Source organism: Lynx rufus, unplaced genomic scaffold (assembly GCF_022079265.1).
Source record: "Lynx rufus isolate CCGP_SWC_20201006 ecotype Redwood Valley unplaced genomic scaffold, mLynRuf1.p SCAF_6, whole genome shotgun sequence".
Taxonomy (NCBI): Eukaryota; Metazoa; Chordata; class Mammalia; order Carnivora; family Felidae; genus Lynx; species Lynx rufus.
This window is the reverse complement of record NW_025814878.1, coordinates 49,877,651-49,896,081: the sequence shown is the minus strand read 5'-3', so window position 1 is coordinate 49,896,081 and position 18,431 is coordinate 49,877,651. Positions and strand designations below refer to the sequence as shown.

The 18,431-nt window shown below is 38.7% G+C and overlaps 2 protein-coding genes across 2 annotated transcripts in view; one reads left to right on the top strand and one right to left on the bottom strand.

Moving 5' to 3' along the window:
- Positions 1-6,004, bottom strand: part of RTN4IP1 (reticulon 4 interacting protein 1) — a 50,210-nt gene extending 44,206 nt beyond the window's left edge. Inside the window, exon 1 of the mRNA XM_047101217.1 lies at positions 5,334-6,004. Coding sequence (XP_046957173.1) covers positions 5,334-5,610 — 277 coding nt within the window. The 5' untranslated portion in view covers positions 5,611-6,004. The remainder of the gene's footprint in view (positions 1-5,333) is intronic.
- Positions 6,005-6,141: 137 nt separating this feature from the next.
- The window catches only part of QRSL1 (glutaminyl-tRNA amidotransferase subunit QRSL1), a 31,116-nt gene continuing 18,826 nt past the window's right edge, over positions 6,142-18,431 (top strand). The window contains exons 1-4 of the mRNA XM_047102550.1: positions 6,142-6,253; positions 14,466-14,625; positions 14,947-15,045; positions 16,065-16,161. Of these exons, the coding sequence (XP_046958506.1) occupies positions 6,230-6,253; positions 14,466-14,625; positions 14,947-15,045; positions 16,065-16,161 (380 nt within the window). The 5' untranslated portion in view covers positions 6,142-6,229. The remainder of the gene's footprint in view (positions 6,254-14,465; positions 14,626-14,946; positions 15,046-16,064; positions 16,162-18,431) is intronic.

Below are 18,431 nucleotides of genomic sequence, written 5' to 3'. Positions count from 1 at the left end.
TATTCTATATGGAAAACCCAATGAGCTAAAATCAATGCACAGAAATCGATTGCATTCCTATATGCCAACAATGAAGCAACAGAAAGAGAAATCAAGGAATCAATCCCATTTACAGTTGCACCAAAAATGATAAAATACCTAGGAATAAATCTAACCAAAGAGGTGAAACATCTATACACGGAAAACTACAGAAAGCTTATGAAAGAAATTGAAGACACAAAAAAAAATGGAAAAAAAGACTCCACGCTCCTGGATAGGAAGAACAAATATTGTTAAAATGTCAATACTACCCAAAAGCAATCTACATATTCAATGCAATTCTTATCAAAATAACACCAGCATTCTTCACAGAGCTAGAACAAACAATCCTACAATTTGTATGGAACCAGAAAAGACCCCTAATAGCCAAAGCAATCTTGAAAAAGAAAACCAAAGCAGGAGGCATCACAATCCCGGACTTCAAGCTGTATTACAAAGCTGTAATCAAGACAGTATGGTACTGGCACAAAAACAGACACTCAGATCAATGGAACAGAATAGAGAACCCAGAAATGGGCCCACAGATGTATGGCCAACTAAGCTTTGACAAAGCAGGAAAGAATATCCAATGGAAAAAAGACGGGTCTTTTCAGCAAATGGTGTTGGGAAAACTGGACAGCCACATGCAGAAAAATGAACCTGGGCCACTTTCTTACACCACACACAAAATAAACTCAAAATGGATGAAAGACCTAAATGTAAGACAGGAAGCCATCAAAATCCTTGAGGAGAAAGCAGGCAAAAACCTCTTTGATCTTGGCTGTAGCAACTTCTTACTCAACACATCTCCAGAGGCAAGGGAAACAAAAGCAAAAATGAACTATTGGGACCTTATCAAGATAAAAAGCTTCTGCACAGTAAAGGAAACAATCAGCAAAACTAAAAGGCAACGACAGAATGGGAGAAGACATTTGCAAACGACATATCAGATAAAGGGCTAGTATCTAAAATCTATAAAGAACTTATCAAACTCAACACCCAAAAAACAAATAATCCAGTGAAGAAATGTGCAAAAGACATGAATAGACACTTCTACAAGGAAGACATCCAGGTGGCTGACACATGAAAAAAATGCTCAACATCACTATCAGGGAAATGATACATCTCAGAACCACAATGAGATACCACCTCATACCTGTCAGACTGGTTAACATTAACAACTCAGGCAACAACAGATGTTGGCGAGGATGCAGAGAAAGGATCCCTTTTGCATCGCTGGTGGGAATGCAAGCTGGTGCAGCCACTCTGGAGAACAGGATGGAGGGTCCTCAAAAAATTAAAAATAGAACTACCCTATGACCCAGCAATTGCACTACTAGGCATTTATCCAAGGGATACAGGTATGCTGTTTCGAAGGAACACATGTACCCCAATATTTATACCATCATTATCAACAATAGCCAAAGCATGGAAAGAGCACAAATGTCCATCAATGGATGAATAAAGAAGATGTGGTATATACAATGGAGTATTACTCAGCAATCAAAAAGAATGAAATTTTGCCATTTGCAACTGCATGGATGGAACTAAAGGGTACTATGCTAAGTGAAATTAGTCAGAGAAAGACAAAAATCATATGACTTCACTCATATGAGGACTTTAAGAGACAAAACAGATGAACATAGGGAAGGGAAACAAAAATAATATAAAAACAGGGAGGGGGACAAAACAGAAGAGACTCTTAAATATGGAGAACGAACAGTTACTGGAGGGGTTATAGGAGGCGGGATGGGCTAAATGGGTAAGGGGCATTAAGGAATCTACCCCTGAAATATTGTTGCACTATATGCTAACTAATTTGGATGTAAATTAAAAAAAAATAAAAAATAAATTAAAAAAAGAAAGAATTGGGATGATGTGAAAAATCCTAATCTGTCATCAGTTTCAGTGACTTTAATCCCATCTAAGGAAATCAAACTTTGTTGGGATGATTCTGTTGGCTATATATATTTTTGCATTTATTTAGCCATTTACAGGATTTATGATTTTATGTCCAATAAAAGTGGCTATCTCCAGAAAAACAGCCTGCCTTCATCTTTCAAAATAGACAGGTCCTTGCATTCTTGTCAAGGGAAACAAGTGCTTCCTACAGTTTATAATCTAGTACTCATTATTTTATTTCCCCAAGCTACCATTTCAGCAATCTTCTGCAACAACAATCACACATTCCACGCCCCCAACCCCACCAAAAAAAAAAAAAAAAAAAAAAAAAAAAAAGGATTCATGAGCAGGAAACATGGTAACTTACAAATAATATTACTTGGTTAAGTTATATAAAACTAAGATGTCTCAAGAATACTATATACAAGTAAAATGTGCCACAACATTACATTATTAAATAGCAGCCAAGAAAGTCCCGATCTAGCCAACCTACTGAAATCAAAACATACACAATACAAATTGTGCATGTGCATTCAAAGAAATGAAAAGTTAACAGGTTGAAATGAAGACAAAATGTACAAAGTACTCAAGGTTAGAACACCACTAATTTTAGTGTACAACCTTAAGTTAAAATGAAAATATAAAATGACACAAAAATAATGACTGAATGACAACTACATATGTGAAGCACTAAAACAGGTAGTAGTTGACACAGAACATGAGATCTACCTTCAAAGGATTTATAATCAAAGGGGATGACAAAACATACTGATCATTGGGTATAAACCTTCCACTTAAAGGCATAGCCTATAAAAACTATTATCTTTATACCCTATGTAAATGAATAAAGTGAAACACTATTTCCAACTAGTAGCAACTCTTCAGAACAAACAAAAAGAATACAAATGTGGATTTCATGGGACAATCATAGTAAAGACATTTCAATTCTCCCTTAATAGAGTTTCTAGCTACAAACACTTTTTGAATCTAAGTATTTCCTCAAACCCCCTGCCCACAAAGAAATGTGTAATAGCTATTCCTCACATTGTCTAGATTGGTACTGTCCGATAGAAATACAATGCAAGTCACATTAATTCAAAATTTCCTAGTAGGCACTAAAAATGAACAAATAAAATTAATTTTCATATTTTAATATAGTCAAAATATTATCAGGTCAATATGTAATCAATATAAAATTGTTGGGACATTTCACATTCTTTTTTAAAAATTTTTTAATGTTTATTTTTGAGAGAGAAAGAGAAAGAGAGAGAGAGAGAGAGAGAGAGCGCGCGCGCGCGCACAAGGGGGAGAGGGGAGGAGCAGAGAGAATCGCAGAGGCAGGCTCCAGGCTCTGAACTGTCAGCACAGAGCCTGATGCAGGGCTTGACCTCACAAACTGGGAGAGCGTGACCTGAGCTGAACTCGGAGGCTTAACCGACTGAGCCACGCAGGCACCCCAACATTCTTTTTTTTCTTACTAAGTCTTTGATATCAGTGTGCGTTTTACACTAACTGCACATCTGAATTCAGATTAGCCACACCTCAGTTGCTCACCACCCGCTTGTGACTAGTGGTTACTATACTGGACAGCACAGGTCTAGATATATTCATTGAGTTAAAAATATCAACTTTAAAAATTGGAGTCAAAAGATCTAAAGACCAAGAGGGCACCAGGCTGGCTCAGTCAGTAGAGCATGTGACCCTTGACCTCAGAGTTGTGAGTTGGAATCTCATGTTGGGTGTGAAGATTACTTAAAAATAAAATCTTTAAAAAACAACAAAAAAACCTGGACTGTGAAAGTGTGCTTTATTTCCCGAATCCAGCAGTTCTCCAAGTTTTCACATCCCCAAGATCTGTGGAGTCTAAGTCCTTTCCTTTCAACCTGCAGGAGGCTGGATTTTCTTCACTAACTTCAAATGATGTATTGCAACAGATTGAATACAGCCGTTCATATGAAAATCCACCTGTCTTATTAAACCAGAAGGCACAGAGATAAGCAAACGTGTTAAACAATGCTATCCTTCTTACTCAATTTTTTTCCTTATTTTGGAAACTAGTTATTTTTCATTGTAAGCACTTTGAAGTAGACCCTACACTCTATCAACCACCACCTTTTCCAATGCTTCACATATGGACTTGTCTCTCATTTTATGTCATTTTATATTTCTGCCCTGATTTAAATTTTGTAATGTCAACACAAAAGTTCACTGCATTTTTAAATGAAAATTTAAAATTTTCTCTTCTAATTTCTAATAAGGTAAATACTGACAGCTATAACTCACATAAACAAAAGCCCATTTTAATTATTAACAGGCTAAAGAGATCTCAAGACCAAAAAGCTTGAGAATGGCCATCCTAATCTATCACACAGCTCCTGGAAAATAGGAGGAAGAAATGAAAAGATGTCAGTCTCAACACTTTCATATTTCTCTATAAATTCCACAAAATGATTCATTCTATCATTAATGCTGACTTTGTAATTGGTTTCTATGAACCAAGAAATTGAACTAATCACGCACAGTTCACATAAACTGTTATGAGGCAATCTATGTTGCACACAAGGCCTTCAAAACACAGACTCACGGTTAAAATAAACTGCATATGGCAGCTTATTTAGAACACGGAGGTTAACTAATCATCTCAGATTTTTATGTTTTCAGAAGACAGGAGTAGTTCCCGCAAGCAATATTTTTGTCATTATTTTCCAAAAGTTAAATTCACAAAGGGTAATCAATCTTTTTGTCACTATAATAATCGCAAAGCGTACATAATTTTAAGGAATATAGTGCTTTCCAAACTTTGGCAATATGCCTCAGCTGAAATTAAGATGGTAACATTCCCATTTAGGACGAAGCATACAGGAAAGGGTATTTTAAAGGGCAAGAGTAAAAATCCAACAGCAGAAATGAAGTACTGTGTCCAAATCCTGGCAACCTGTTCTGTTTTGTCCACTGGACCAATAAAGACAGACGAGAATAGTGAGAGAGCAGAGAATTATTATAAAAATGCAAATTCTGAACTGATGTGAAAACATAATCATACCTCCAAAACCTGCAGTGGCCCTCAGAATACACAAAGTTCCCCGGATGATATACCAAAAAGTTATCTGTGGACCCCAAATTAGCTCAAATCCCAATCCTCACTGTAAAGAGGCATGGAAAAATTTCAAACACATATTTGCTTATATTTTGTAGAAGACTGAAGTATACCATGAACACTGCAATTTCAAAAACCTGAGAAATAGTATGTGCTGAGATACTGTCAAAAACCCAAACAATTCCTTTGTATTAACCAAAGAGCTGTAGTCAAATAACATCTTTTAAAACTGACCCCTGATGAAATTCTGAAAAAAAAAAAAAAAAAAAAAAAAAAAAAAAAAAAAGGGAAGGTGGAATGTCTTCCGAAAACTTACTTCTCATATTAACATCTATAGGATTTACACTCGCGGCGTGAACTTTGATAATAACTTCATTTGGATAGTGTATGACAGGTATCATCATGTTCTGAGTAAATCGAAGCACCTCGTTCTTTCCGTATTTATCTATCACCCAAGCGGGCATGACGGTGCTCCTTGGAGAGGTAGTACTAATCTTTTTAACTGAAGGCTTTTGTACAGCATGGCTTCTCCAGAAGCAAACCGCAGTACATGCATTTCTTCTAAGTACACAGGTTTTCAGCAGAAGTTCCATCGTAAACAGTGGTTGTATTGTGGGCCCTAAGTAAAATGCATTTAAATTGGCTCAAACTCTAACCCCTAAATTAGGTCAATATCTGCCAAACACACAGGCTGATTTCAGTTGAGAATTCAAAATAGAAGTCAGCCTGCCTAATGGAGCAATTGAAGGAAGAAGAATATGGAATTATTCTGCTCTTCCCATTTGAAAATCTCCAATTAGCGTTCCAGTCAGTATTCTGTCATTCTCTTCCCTCCTTACACCTCCCCTTTGAAAAAATACAAAACCCCTAGAAGCCAGCCCTGTCCCGGAAGCCCTCGGCAGGACAAGCAAACCCCGCTCTATTACCACACGCTACCAAGAACCTGAGACTCCCCGACTCCCTCCGCGACCCTAGCCCCGAGTCTCCTTACGACCCTCTCTCCTTCGCAGCAGGAGTTGCTTTGCGGCGCCAACCAATCACGTGCAAAGATAATTTCCCCGGGCTGCAATTCGACCAATCTAAGTACTCGATGTTGAAACGGTCAGTGACGGCCAAAGATGGCTGCGCCCATGTAATACAGGCGCGGGTGTTGGCCTTTTTTATTCCTCCTTGTCACCTGGTCCCTGTGGTGGCAGGCTGGGCACGAGGACCATGCTGGGCCGGACCCTCCAAGAAGTGAGTGGAACTGGCTGTTGAGGGCCCAGGGAGGTTAGAAAGATTCGCGGAATCCGTGGACAAGGAGCCCCGGGGTCTGACCACGCATCTTGGTCAGCCTCGGCCGTCTCCTTTCCTGGAACTGGGTGGGGGCTTCCGACCTTTGGGCCATTCAGCTGTACTCTCTATACCCGTTCTGGAGTTACGACCTCAGCAGGGGAGGCTTACGCAGCACGGAACGGTGCGGTGGAAGTGTACCCTGGCTTCTTTTCAACTAGACGTGTGCTAAAAGCTTGGGTCAGGCCCCTAGTGGATGGGCTTTGCTGGTCCACTTTAGTCCCTCTTCGGTTCCCTACACTCATCTAATGCAGTTATCGCTTAAGAAGCCCGTGAAATCTGTACTTTGCAAAATACAAACGAGTAATTTTTAGTCCCCCCCCCCCCCGCCCCGTCCCCATTTCCTTGATAGATTCTTTAGGCTTCAACTATCAGTAAGATAGCAATGATTCTCTCACCCGTGTCTTCCGTTTCCTGGAGCTCAGTTTTATACTCTAGGCTATGTTTGTAAATGCCTTCTGGACATCTCTTCAAAATGCCCCATAACAACCTCAACTTACTTTAAGGAAAGTTGACTTCATCGTTGTAACAGGACCACGTCTTACTTCTCAACCTCCACCTTAAAAAACAAATCAAAACCTGATTTCTGAATTCTTAATATTCTCTTTTTAATGGCACAGCTGTTATCCCAGTTGCCCTTAACATTCTTCCTCATCTGTCATATCCAGTAAATCACTAAGCCCTGTTAATTCTATTTTGAATTTACCTCTGGAATCTGTTTCCTTTGCTTCCTCTCTGCTGTTAAGACTTCAGATCTCCTTGCTTTCTGGCCCAGTATCTCTCAAACTTGGGAACTGTCTGCAGGCCCACTTATATAAGAATCCTGTCAGGCTCTTGTTAGAACCACAGCTGTGTCCCACTTTGGGAGCTCTGTGATTTGCGGCCCAGAGTATATGGTTTAACCAGGGCTCCAGGTGAATCTGCTAATAAGTAGGGGTTTAGGACCTACCCTGCCTTCCATTTTCCTGTTGTATTTTCACCTGGGAAATCTTTTTATCTGTCCATGTGGTAGCCTTTTAGAAAGCTGTAAATTACAATAACAAAAATGACAGGCATTAAATAATAAATAGCCCTTACCCAAAGTGCATTAGTGTTTTACCATCTTATATTACACGTGGTCTCTACTATATATTTCTGTACAGAGGCGCCTTCGTGGCTTAATCAGTTAAGCATCTGACTTTGGCTCAGGTCGTGATCCTGCAGCTTATGAGTTCAAGCCTCGCATAGGGCTTCCACTCTCAGTGCAGAGCCTGCTTTGGATCCTTTGTCTCCTTCTCTCTGCCTCTCCCCCCCTCTCAAAAATAAACATTTAAAAATTTAAAATAATAAAGTTATGAAAACAAAACATTATTTGGTAGTTATTTTCCCACCCCCAAAAGTATCTTCTGTCCACTCCGTGTTTTTTCTACATCATTGTACTGATGTCCCAAATTCTACCAAGTAGAAATTAATTAATTTAGTACACATTCTCTTTTAAATATGTAAAGACGCCTGGGAGGGTCGAATGATTTATTCACCCATTGTTGTGAATTACAATAGTTCAATAAAATTTCTCTCCCTCACATAGTTGCTATAATCAATTGAAGAAAGGGAAAATTTGCTGGGGAGGAAATTCGGGGGAGGAGCTGGGAACTATAATAGAGTTTTGAGGCAATGTTGGGGACCTACGTAAGGCTTAGAGTAACAGGAGCCCTGAGAGGAGGCACTCAAAGGAGGTAACATGCCAAACAGGAGATAAAACTATTTGTAAGTTTTATGCAGGTACATTCAGGAAAGAGGAGTCTCACTTTTACCTTCCCCCTTTGTGGCATGATCCCACTGTTTCTAGGAGCCAGACACCAGGCTAATATTACTAATCCTAAAGTTATTAATTATATATTCAAGAGGCTTCTTGGGGGTCTGCCTAAGAACCCTTAATTGTTCTATGGGAAAACAGATTCCAAATTTTAAACAACTCAGTTATTCATTCAATTAACATTTAGTGAACACCTCTGTGTTCCAGTCGTTGGGGATTAGCATTGAAGGCAAACAGAAGTTCCTGCACTCATGAAGCCTGCATTTTTATGGGGAAACAGGCATTAAATAAGTTTTTATTTTTTTAAGTAAATAATATAATCTCAGGTAGTATAAGTAATATGAAGAAAGATTAAGCAGGCTATAGTGTGAGAAGTAGTAGGGGTGGGGGTGGAGCCAGATGGCTTGGAGTGGTTAGGAAAGGTTTCTCTGACTGCCTGGGTATATTTTAAAGAGACCTGAAGGATATGAAGGGTGAGCCCTGGGAGGGTCTGGAGGAATAGTATTCCAGCCAGATGGAACAGTAAGTGCAAAGAGTCTGCAGCAAGAGCAAGCTTGACGTGTTCAGGAATTGCAAGAAGGCCAGTGTGCCTGGAGAGATGTGAATGAAGAGAATAGTGGGAGATTGAGGTTAGAGAGATAAGTAGGAGCCAGATCATGGACTTCTTAGGCCATGGTAAGGAAGAGCTCCTAAAGGCTATTCCTAAAGATATGGTCTACAAGAAAGCAAGTGAGGAAGCAGAAAGACCAGTTAGAAGGCTGTTGCATTGGCAAGAGATAATGGCAGCACAGATGGGGTGGCTGTAGAGGTAATGTGAAACGGGTGTTTTTCTTTAAGTTAGTTGCTGATGGATTGGATACAGAGTTTGAGGGAAAGAGAAGAATGAAGGAGGATGCTTAAAGTTTTGGCCTGGGCAGTTGGGAAGATGGTAACAGCAAGATCGGAAAGACTTGGTGCCTGGGTGGCTCAGTCAATTAAGCGTCCAACTTCGGCTCAGGTCATGATTTTGCGGTTGATGAGTTCGAGCCCCGTGTCAGGCTCTGTGCTGATAGCTCAGAGTCTGGAACCTGCTTCAGATTCTGTCTCCCTCTCTTTTTGCCCCTCCTCCCCTCATGCTCTGTGTCCCTCTCAAAAATAAATAAACATTAAAAAAAAATGGGAAAGATTTTTTTCCCACTTTTTTTTGAGGTATAGTTGACATATCACGTTATATTTGTTGCAGGTGTACAACATAATTTGGTATTTGTATACACTGCAAATTGATCACAATAAGTCTAGTTTTTCCCCATCATCATATAAAGTTACATAATATGCAGTACAATATTGTTGACTATAGTCACCATGCTGTACATTATATCCCCATGACATTTATTTTATGACTGGAAGTTTACCTCTTGACCCCTTTCTCCCATTTTGCCCATCCCCTAACCCCTCCCTCCTGGCATCCATCTGTCTCTTCTCTGCATCTACGAGTTTTGTTTTGTTTTTTAGATTCCACATATAAGTGAAGTCATACGGTATTTGTCTTTCTCTGTTGTCACAAATGGCAAGATTTTGTTCTTTTTATCTTACCATTTGTGACAATAGAAAGACAAATACCGTAGGATTTCACTTAGGTGTGGAATATATATAATGGACTATTAGGTAACCATATATTAGGTATATATTAAATGAAGTGTGTATGTATATATATACATATATATATACATATATATATATACGTGTGTGTGTGTGTATATACACATACACACACACCGCATCTCCTGTATCCATTCATCCATCAATGGACACCTTGGTTGCTTCCATGTTTTGGCTATTGTGAATAATGTGCAATGAACGTAAGGATGCATATATCTTTTCAAATTAGTGTTTTCGTTTCTTTGGATAAATACCCAGAAATGGAATTGCTGGATCACATGGTACTTCTGTTTTTAGTTTTTTGAGGACCCCCATACAGAAAAGACTCTTAGGAAGCATATTTGGAAGGAGAAAGTTATCAAGACTTCTGGGCATGTTAATTTGGAGATGCCTGCTGGATATGCAAGTGGAGATGTTGGTTAAGCAGGCGGATATAGGAGTTTTGGAGATCAGGAAAGCAGCTCGGTATGACGATATAAATTGACCAGAGTATAGAAGATAATTAAAGTATGTACACAGATAAGAACACCCAGGGAGCTGAGCACAAAAATAGAAGAAGGCCTAAAACTTTCCAACATTTAGAGGTCAGCAATAGGAAGCAGAGCCAGCAAAAGAGATGTGAAAGAATGGTAGGTAAGGCAAGAGGGAAACCAAGTCTTGGTGTCCTGAAACACAAGTGAAAAAGCTTCAAGAAGAGAGTGCTCTCTTAAGTTGAATGCTGCTGAGAAATACTGTATACGATTAGGACTGAGCAGTGACTGCTGGATTTAGGAATGTGGAGGTTGCTAGTGATCTTGATACAATTTCTTGGAACATTGGAGACAAAAACATGAATGGAATGTATTAATGGGTACCAGTCAACTGGACACTCCGGCCTCAAGGACTCTCCTATACCTTCAGCATTTATTAAGACAATTATTTTTGAAAGACAGTTCTTTTTCTAAGTGAACTTCTGATGCTGTCTGGAAAGTTAGTAGTATAGTGGTCCAGAGTGTGGGCTTTGGAAACAACAGCAGGCCTTGGTTGAATCCCCACTCTACTTTCCAGCTTTGTGACCTCACACAGGAACTTTAGTTTTTTATCTGTAAAATGGAGGCAATAATATCAGCCCCTCAGAGTGGATATAAAGATTAAATGAAATATAAATCATTGATGGGTGGGAGGATGTGGGAAATAGGTGATGCTCTTGCTGTGATGAGCACCCGCTGATGTATGGAATTGTTGAGTCATTATATTTTATACCTGAAACTAATATAACGCTGTGTTAACTATACTGGAATTAAAATTAACTTAAAACTGGGCACCTGGGTGGCTCAGTCAGTTAAGCATCTGACTTCAGCTCCAGTCATGATCCCACAGTTTGTGAGTTCGAGCCCCGCGTCAGGCTCTGTGCTGATAGCTCAGAGCCTGGAGCCTGCTTCAGATTCTGTGTCTCGCTCTCTCCCTGCCCCTCCCCTGCTCACGTGCTATCTCTCTCTCTTTCTCTTTCTCAAAAAATAAACATTAAAAAATTAAATTAAAATTTAAAAAGTAAATATTTTTTAATGTTTATTTATTTGAGACAGAAAAAGGGGCAAGCACGACTGAGGGAGGGGCAGAGAGAGAGAGAGAGAGAGAGAGAATCCTGAGCAGAATCTCCGCACTCATAGTGTTCAGTCTCCCAAACCATGAGGTCATGACCTGAGCTGAAATTGAGTTGGATGCTTAACTGACTGAGCCTCCCAGGTGCCCCTAAAAAAATAAACCTTAAAAAAAAAAAAGAAAGAAAGAAATATAAAGCATCTAGGATGATGCCTAGCACTAAGTGCTATTGTTAACATTAACTTTGTTACAGGGACAAATTTGCTAAATTATATGTATTTAGAATTCTCTCTCCCCCTAGTTTCTAAGAAGAGTGACTCCTGAGGAAGATCTCTTATTTTTTCTAAGAAGGTGTATTGTTTTTTATTGCTGCCTAACAAATTAGTATAAACTTTTTGGGTTAAAATAATCTTATTATCATCTCACAGTTTTGTGGGTCAGGAGTCCAGAAATGGAGTAGCTGGGTTCTCTGCTCACAAGAGTCTCACAAGGCTGAAATCAAGGGGTGGGCCAGGACTGTGGTTTCATCTGAAGCTCAGAGTCCTCCTTCATCCTCATTGGTTGTTGGCAGAGTCGATTTCTTTGCAGCTGTAGGACTGAGGTCCCCGTTTTTTGGCTGACCGTGTGGATGGTTGGGCGAATGAGCTGGGCGGACAGGAGTTGGAGGATAACTAGAATTGAGGTTTTGGAGGTTATACATATCTTGGTAATGATGTCATCTGGGACGAGTTGATGACCTGAGCGAGGTGAAGGAAGAGTTTGCCAGAAATGAGGTTGAACTGAGAGGCCGGGTTTCAGTGTACATTACTTGAAGCCTGAAATCAACAAGAATAACAACAGGAGCCACTGTAAAGTAGACTAAAGGGAGCTAAGTGCTAAAATCTTTGATGAATGAAAAGGGGTACCAGGCAGACAGTAGGTTCACACCCCAGGAAGAGTGATAAAAACTCCTCCAAGTCCTGTACTTCAGATGAGCTGGGATTTTTGAGTGAAGAGGGAAGAGGAAGGCATTGAAGAATGAGGAGGATACTTGCCTGCACACTCTCCCCTCCCCCTCTGGACTCTGGTCCACGGTAGGTAGAAGCTAAAACAGTCATTTCTTGGGGCACCTGGGTGGCTCAGTGGGTTGAGCATCTGACTTCAGCTCACATCATGCGCCAGCAGTCCATGAGTTCGAGCCCCACGTTGGGCTCTGTCCTGACAGCTCGGGAGCCTGGAGCCTGCTTCGGATTCTGTGTCTCCCTCTCTCTCTGCCCCTCCCCTGCTAGCAATCTATCAAAAATAAACATTAAAAAAATTTTTTTTAAGAAAAAAATTAAAACAGTCATCTCTTGAGAAAGCTGCAGGAGAAGCAGTGGCCTCAAGGAAACACCTATTTTCTATTAGAGAAAAGAAGTGCCAGGGAAAACAAATTTGGTTTTTCTAACAAAAACTTTTATGGTCGATTTTATCTCATATTCAGATATGACACCTTCAGTTTTGTCCCAGGGAAGCTGCACTGTTTATATTTTCACACTCCTTATGCTCAGGTTATTCTAGTTAATTAGCATCTTTGTTTTCATTTCTCTTCTCCAATTCTCTTTTTCATTTTCTTAAATCTGGATTTCCTAAAAATGGTCCTAATGAAGATCAGCAGCATTTCAGATGAGTGCTCCTAGACAATCTCATTTCTTGCCGTTGTAACCACAACCGAAACGGGTTTCTCTTGTATTCTTGTACCAGTTGGCAAGTCACAAAGCATCTGAGGATAGTAGGCATTAGACTTGAGGGGAGGCAAAGAAGGAAAGACAGTGAGACATAATTTTTGTCATTCTTACAATTTGGCCCGCCTGCCCCCGCCCCTCCCTGAGTCACTGCCTCAGCCACCTGTCGGCAGTGCTTTCCTCCTCTGTGCATCAGCCTTAGGGGTCCTCTCAGTGGCCTGTTCCCACTGCGTTTCTAATCTTAAGCTCAGCCCTAAGAATACCGCTGCTTTGATGATTTATTCAACAGATGAGAGCAGATGATTTGCAGATTTTCCCCTCGAATGCAAACTCCTGTTGCTTGATGGATGTAGGACACCTGAAAATACAGTCAACTTGGAAGACAAACTAAGCTTGCACTCATTTGGGGAGAGAGATGGTGAAGGAGCTTGTATTATGAAGTTACTTCTCCCCTATACTACTATGTGGCTTTGGACAAATCACTAACCTCTCTGAGCTTCAGTCTTCATTTGTGAAATGAGGTTAATAATACATAACTTATGTGGTTGTTATAGGGTTAAGTGAAGTAATAATGCATGTAAAGCACCTATGTCTGGCTCTTGGTTAATAATAAATATTACTCCTTCGCCCATTTTCCTTCTCTCTGAGCTCCCATCCCAACTCTTTTCATATAATCTCCAAAGCTGCGGTGTCTTCTTTGACTTATAATTCATTCCTCTTATCTAATTAGTAAGTACTTACTACTTCCTACAGGAAGTATTAAATAGTCATCACTTCAGGCTTTACTGTAAACATCTAGGTTCTGCTCATTTGTAATGCAGTTTATTTTAACACTTCTTTTACTAGCTTTCCTAATGCACCCCAGCCAGGATTTCAGAGAAGTTTCCTCTCAGTTTGCTTTTGAACCTGTATTTTATAAACATTCTCTCCATTTGTAGTGGCTCTGACTTGAATTCTACAATAGTTATAAAGATCTTACCTAGAGCCATAAGCCCCTGCAGGGCCTTGTCCAGTCAGTTTCTTTCTTTCTTTTTTTTCACTCTGGGTTGTGTGTGTTGCAGCTAAACTACTCTCTCTACCCTAACCCATGCTCCACCCACCCCAGGCCTCCACTGCTACTAGACAGGATGGCTTACCTAAACCACTGCTCTTGTTGGTACAGACCTGACTTGGAAACAGCCCTCCGCTAGGGCAATGAACGTCGTGTCCCCCAACCCATACCCAAGCTAACCGATGTGTTACCCTCATTCAGTACACCACCTAGGTATAGCGTTCTCTTGGTTTTGAATCCAAGCTTCGCTTCAAAATTGTATACTTCCCCATTCTATCTGCCTACTCAGTATAATACTTGAAACTTCTGCAGGCTCGGTAAAGGGTTTTTGAATTGTATACATTATAGGTTTCTGCAGCGCTGAAACAAGGCCAAATTACTCCAGTAGAGCTCTGTCAAAAATGTCTCTCCCTTATCAAGAAGACCAAGTTTCTAAATGCTTACATTACTATATCAGAAGAGGTGGCCTTAAAGCAAGCTGAAGAATCAGAGAAAAGATACAAGAAAGGTAAATTACTGTGAATTATACTTAATTGGTATATCCCTAGAGAAACAATTTAATTGGATGTAGCAGTCTCCATTTGGCAAGCGAGGCTTTTAACATAAAACATACCCTTATTTAAAGAACTTGCCATGAGGTATAATAAAAATAAGGCTAATGGATATGTGATGCTTTATAATGCCCAACTGGAATAGTTTCTAACATAAACTTGATTTATGAAGAAGTATCTTTACCAAAAACTAATAGTTACCATAATAACTAGTATTAATGTGTCTTTATATCCTGAACTCGATGTAGAGCTCCTGTTCTTTTGGCTTTTTGATGCAGGTCACTCCCTCGGGGCTTTAGATGGAATTCCTGTTGCAGTAAAAGACAACTTTAGCACATCAGGCATTGAGACAACATGTGCATCAAACATGCTGAAAGGTAAAGTTTAATTGACCAGAGCATTAGTAGTTTTACAAAACTAGTTTTTCAGTTTAAATAAAAGGTAAGATACTAAAGCACCAAAGTATTCTGAGACCAGCTATATTTGCAAAAGAAATACTTATGCTGGTGTATTTTTACTATCGGCTCTTTCAGAATGCACAACTATTCCTTAGAGGTAGGCCAGCTTATTGGATGTATCCTATTTAGGAAATTTTAGAAATCCCACTTAGGAAGACTCAATAACTGACCACCAAATACACACTAAGTGACCTCTGACTCCCACTCATTGATAATATGGGAATAAGGGCCTGTCATTACCCCTCTCTGTGAGGATTAGCACCTATTGTCTAGTTGTTTTGTGTTTCCTGAGTCTTCCATCTTTTATGTCACTATACTTATCTGCATATAGTGATGCTTAATTTTGTTCTTTACAGTTTAGTAGGTCAAAAGGAAACATGTTTATCAAGATTTGGGGATCCTAGAAAGACAAAGAACTAGAAAAAGCTTATTCACAGTGCTATACCCTAAAAGAAAGTCTCTGGGGAATATGCCACAGGTTCCTCTAGGAGCTGTATTATTGTTAATTGTTCTGGAATATACACTAGATGAAATTTAAATGAGAATAGAGATCTGTGTGTGACTGGAAATAGATAAAAATTACTGTGTGATGTAGCATGTCAAGTACAATGGGCAAAATAATGATGTGCTGTTAGTTTCAGATGAATTGGGTACATCTCTATTATTCAGTATTTAGTAGTACGAACTGTTATAGTCTATGTTTTTAGACGATAAAAATAGTGAATATGCCGACTGTCTTTGGAAAATGTAGAAATTAGCAGTAGAAAAATTAAAATTAACTAACCTCGGGAAGAAAGTACTACCTACAACTCAAATTAGAAATAATTAACACATGTCAATATGGACAGCTTAGTTGCAATTTAAAATCTTGTTTCTTGCATGTGATTTACACGTTCATGTTTTTTTCTCCTACAACAAAAATAACTGATTTTTTTCAGGTTATGTACCACCTTATAATGCTACAGTAGTTCAGAGGTTGTTGGATCAGGGAGCTGTCCTGATGGGAAAAACTAATTTAGATGAGTTTGCAATGGGGTAAGTAAAATTGAAATTTTCTTCTCTTGTATTTCTTTCATCTTTGTCTCGGTTTACTTTCATATCACATTATCTTGATACTATAGCTTTATAGTAAACCTTGAAATTAGGTAATAAGAGTCCTTTAACTTTTTCAAAATCATTTTACATATGCTAGGTGCTTTGCATTTCCATATAAGTTTTAGAATCAGTTTGCTGATTTCTGTAAAGCTTAATTGGATTTTGATCATGATTGTGTTGAATTTACAGGTCAGATGGGGAGAATTGACATCTTAATATGTGTCTTCTGATCCTTGAACACTTTATTTCTATCCCTTTATTAGATTTTTAATTTTTCTCAGCAGTGTTTTTATGATTTTCTGCATATAAATCTTGTACATAATGTGTTTGATTCATTCCCGAGTATTTCATTTTTTTAATGCTATAGAAAAATGGTATTTTTTCCATTTCTAATTGTTTATTGTTAGTATATAGAAATATAATTGATTTCTCTGTATTGAGCTTGTATCCCACTGCCTTGCTAAGTTCTCTTTTTTTTTTTTTTTTTTTTTTTTCCTTGCTAAGTTCTCTTATTAGTTCTAGTTGATCTTTGTAGATTCTTTGGTATATTTTATGTGGATGATCATGTCATCTGCAAATACAGTTTTATTTCTTCTTATTTCTCTTTCTTTTTTGTGTTGGTTAAGACTTCAGTACAATACTGAGTAGAAGTAATAAGAGCAGATATCCTTTCTTTGTTCCTGATTTTGGAGTGAAAACATTCAGTGTTTCACCAAAGCATTGTTTCATAGAAGCAGAGTCTTTGACTCTCTTATTTACGGTGTTATCTCTTGGCACTCAGTAAATATATGTTGAATGAATTAATCCACGGGAGTAAACTTGAACATAGGTCATTAGGACATTGCCTTGAACAGCTGATCAAAATGAACATCGTCAGTGAGAGTAAGTGGACATCATTGTACCTCTAGATGTGATTCCCTGAGAAGAACACACCATCACCTATGCAGTATTCCAGCTGAGAATGTTAAACCTGAAACTAATCACAGGGAATCAGAAGATAAGTCTGAAATGAGAAACATTCTATAAAAATATGAATATCATAAACGACAAAGAAATGCTATGAAAATATTCCAGATTAAAAGAGCCTAAAAAAGTAAAACCTAAATCTTATAGAAGAAAATGCAGGAGAAAAATCTTTGTGACCATGAGTTAGGCAAAAATGTCTTAGATGGGACACATAAAGTACAATCCATAAAATAAAAAACTGATAGACTGTACTTCTCTAAAATAAGGAACTTCTATACTTTGAAATACACTGTTAACACATGAAAAAATAAGCCACAGCCTGGGAGAAAATATTTGCAAAACATATATCTGAGAAAGAACTGGTATCCAGTATATACAGAAGCTTTCCCAACTCAAAAATCAGAAAACAACCCAATTTAAAAGGGGGGGGGGGTAAAAATATGTAAGAAGACATTTCATCTAACCAGATATATAGTTGGCAATAAACACATGAAAACAATACTGAACATGGTTAGTCATTAAGGAAATGCAAATAAAACCACAAGGAGATACATACATCTTTTAGAATGGTTTAAAAATGACAATATCAAGTGTTGACGAGGATGCAGCGCAATTGGGTTTCTCATGCAATCCTGGTAGGAAATGCAAAATGGTATAGCCATTTTGGAAAATAGTCTGGCAGTTTCTCATAAAGTTAAACGGCATAGGATCCAACAATCTCAGTCCTGCTATTTAGTCAAGAGATGAAGAGGTATATTGACATGAAAGCAATGGCCAGGGTCTTTCAGTACAATATTTATTGTGGCTTTATTCATCATTGCCAAAAACTAGAAATAACTCCATGCCCATTGGCTAGCAAATGATTTAAAAAGTACAAAAAGGGGCTAATGAGACAATGATACCTAAATGCAGTACCTGATGTTAGACTCCATCCCTTACTAGGAGGGGGAAATGCTGTAGAGGACATTACTGGATCAGCTGACCAAACTGGATTACATACAGTACGTTAGATAAAAAGCATTGTGTGGATGTTAAATTTACTGAGATTGGCTACTGTGACCGCATAAGGGAACACCCCTAGTGTTAGGAAATACACACTGAATACATAACTAAAATATTTAGGAGTAAAGGGCCATGATATATATAATTTACCTTTATGTGGTTTGTGGGGGAAGAAATGATTTGTACATGTTACACACAACGTGTGTCAATCACACAAATCAAATTGGGTGGCTTTTTAACAA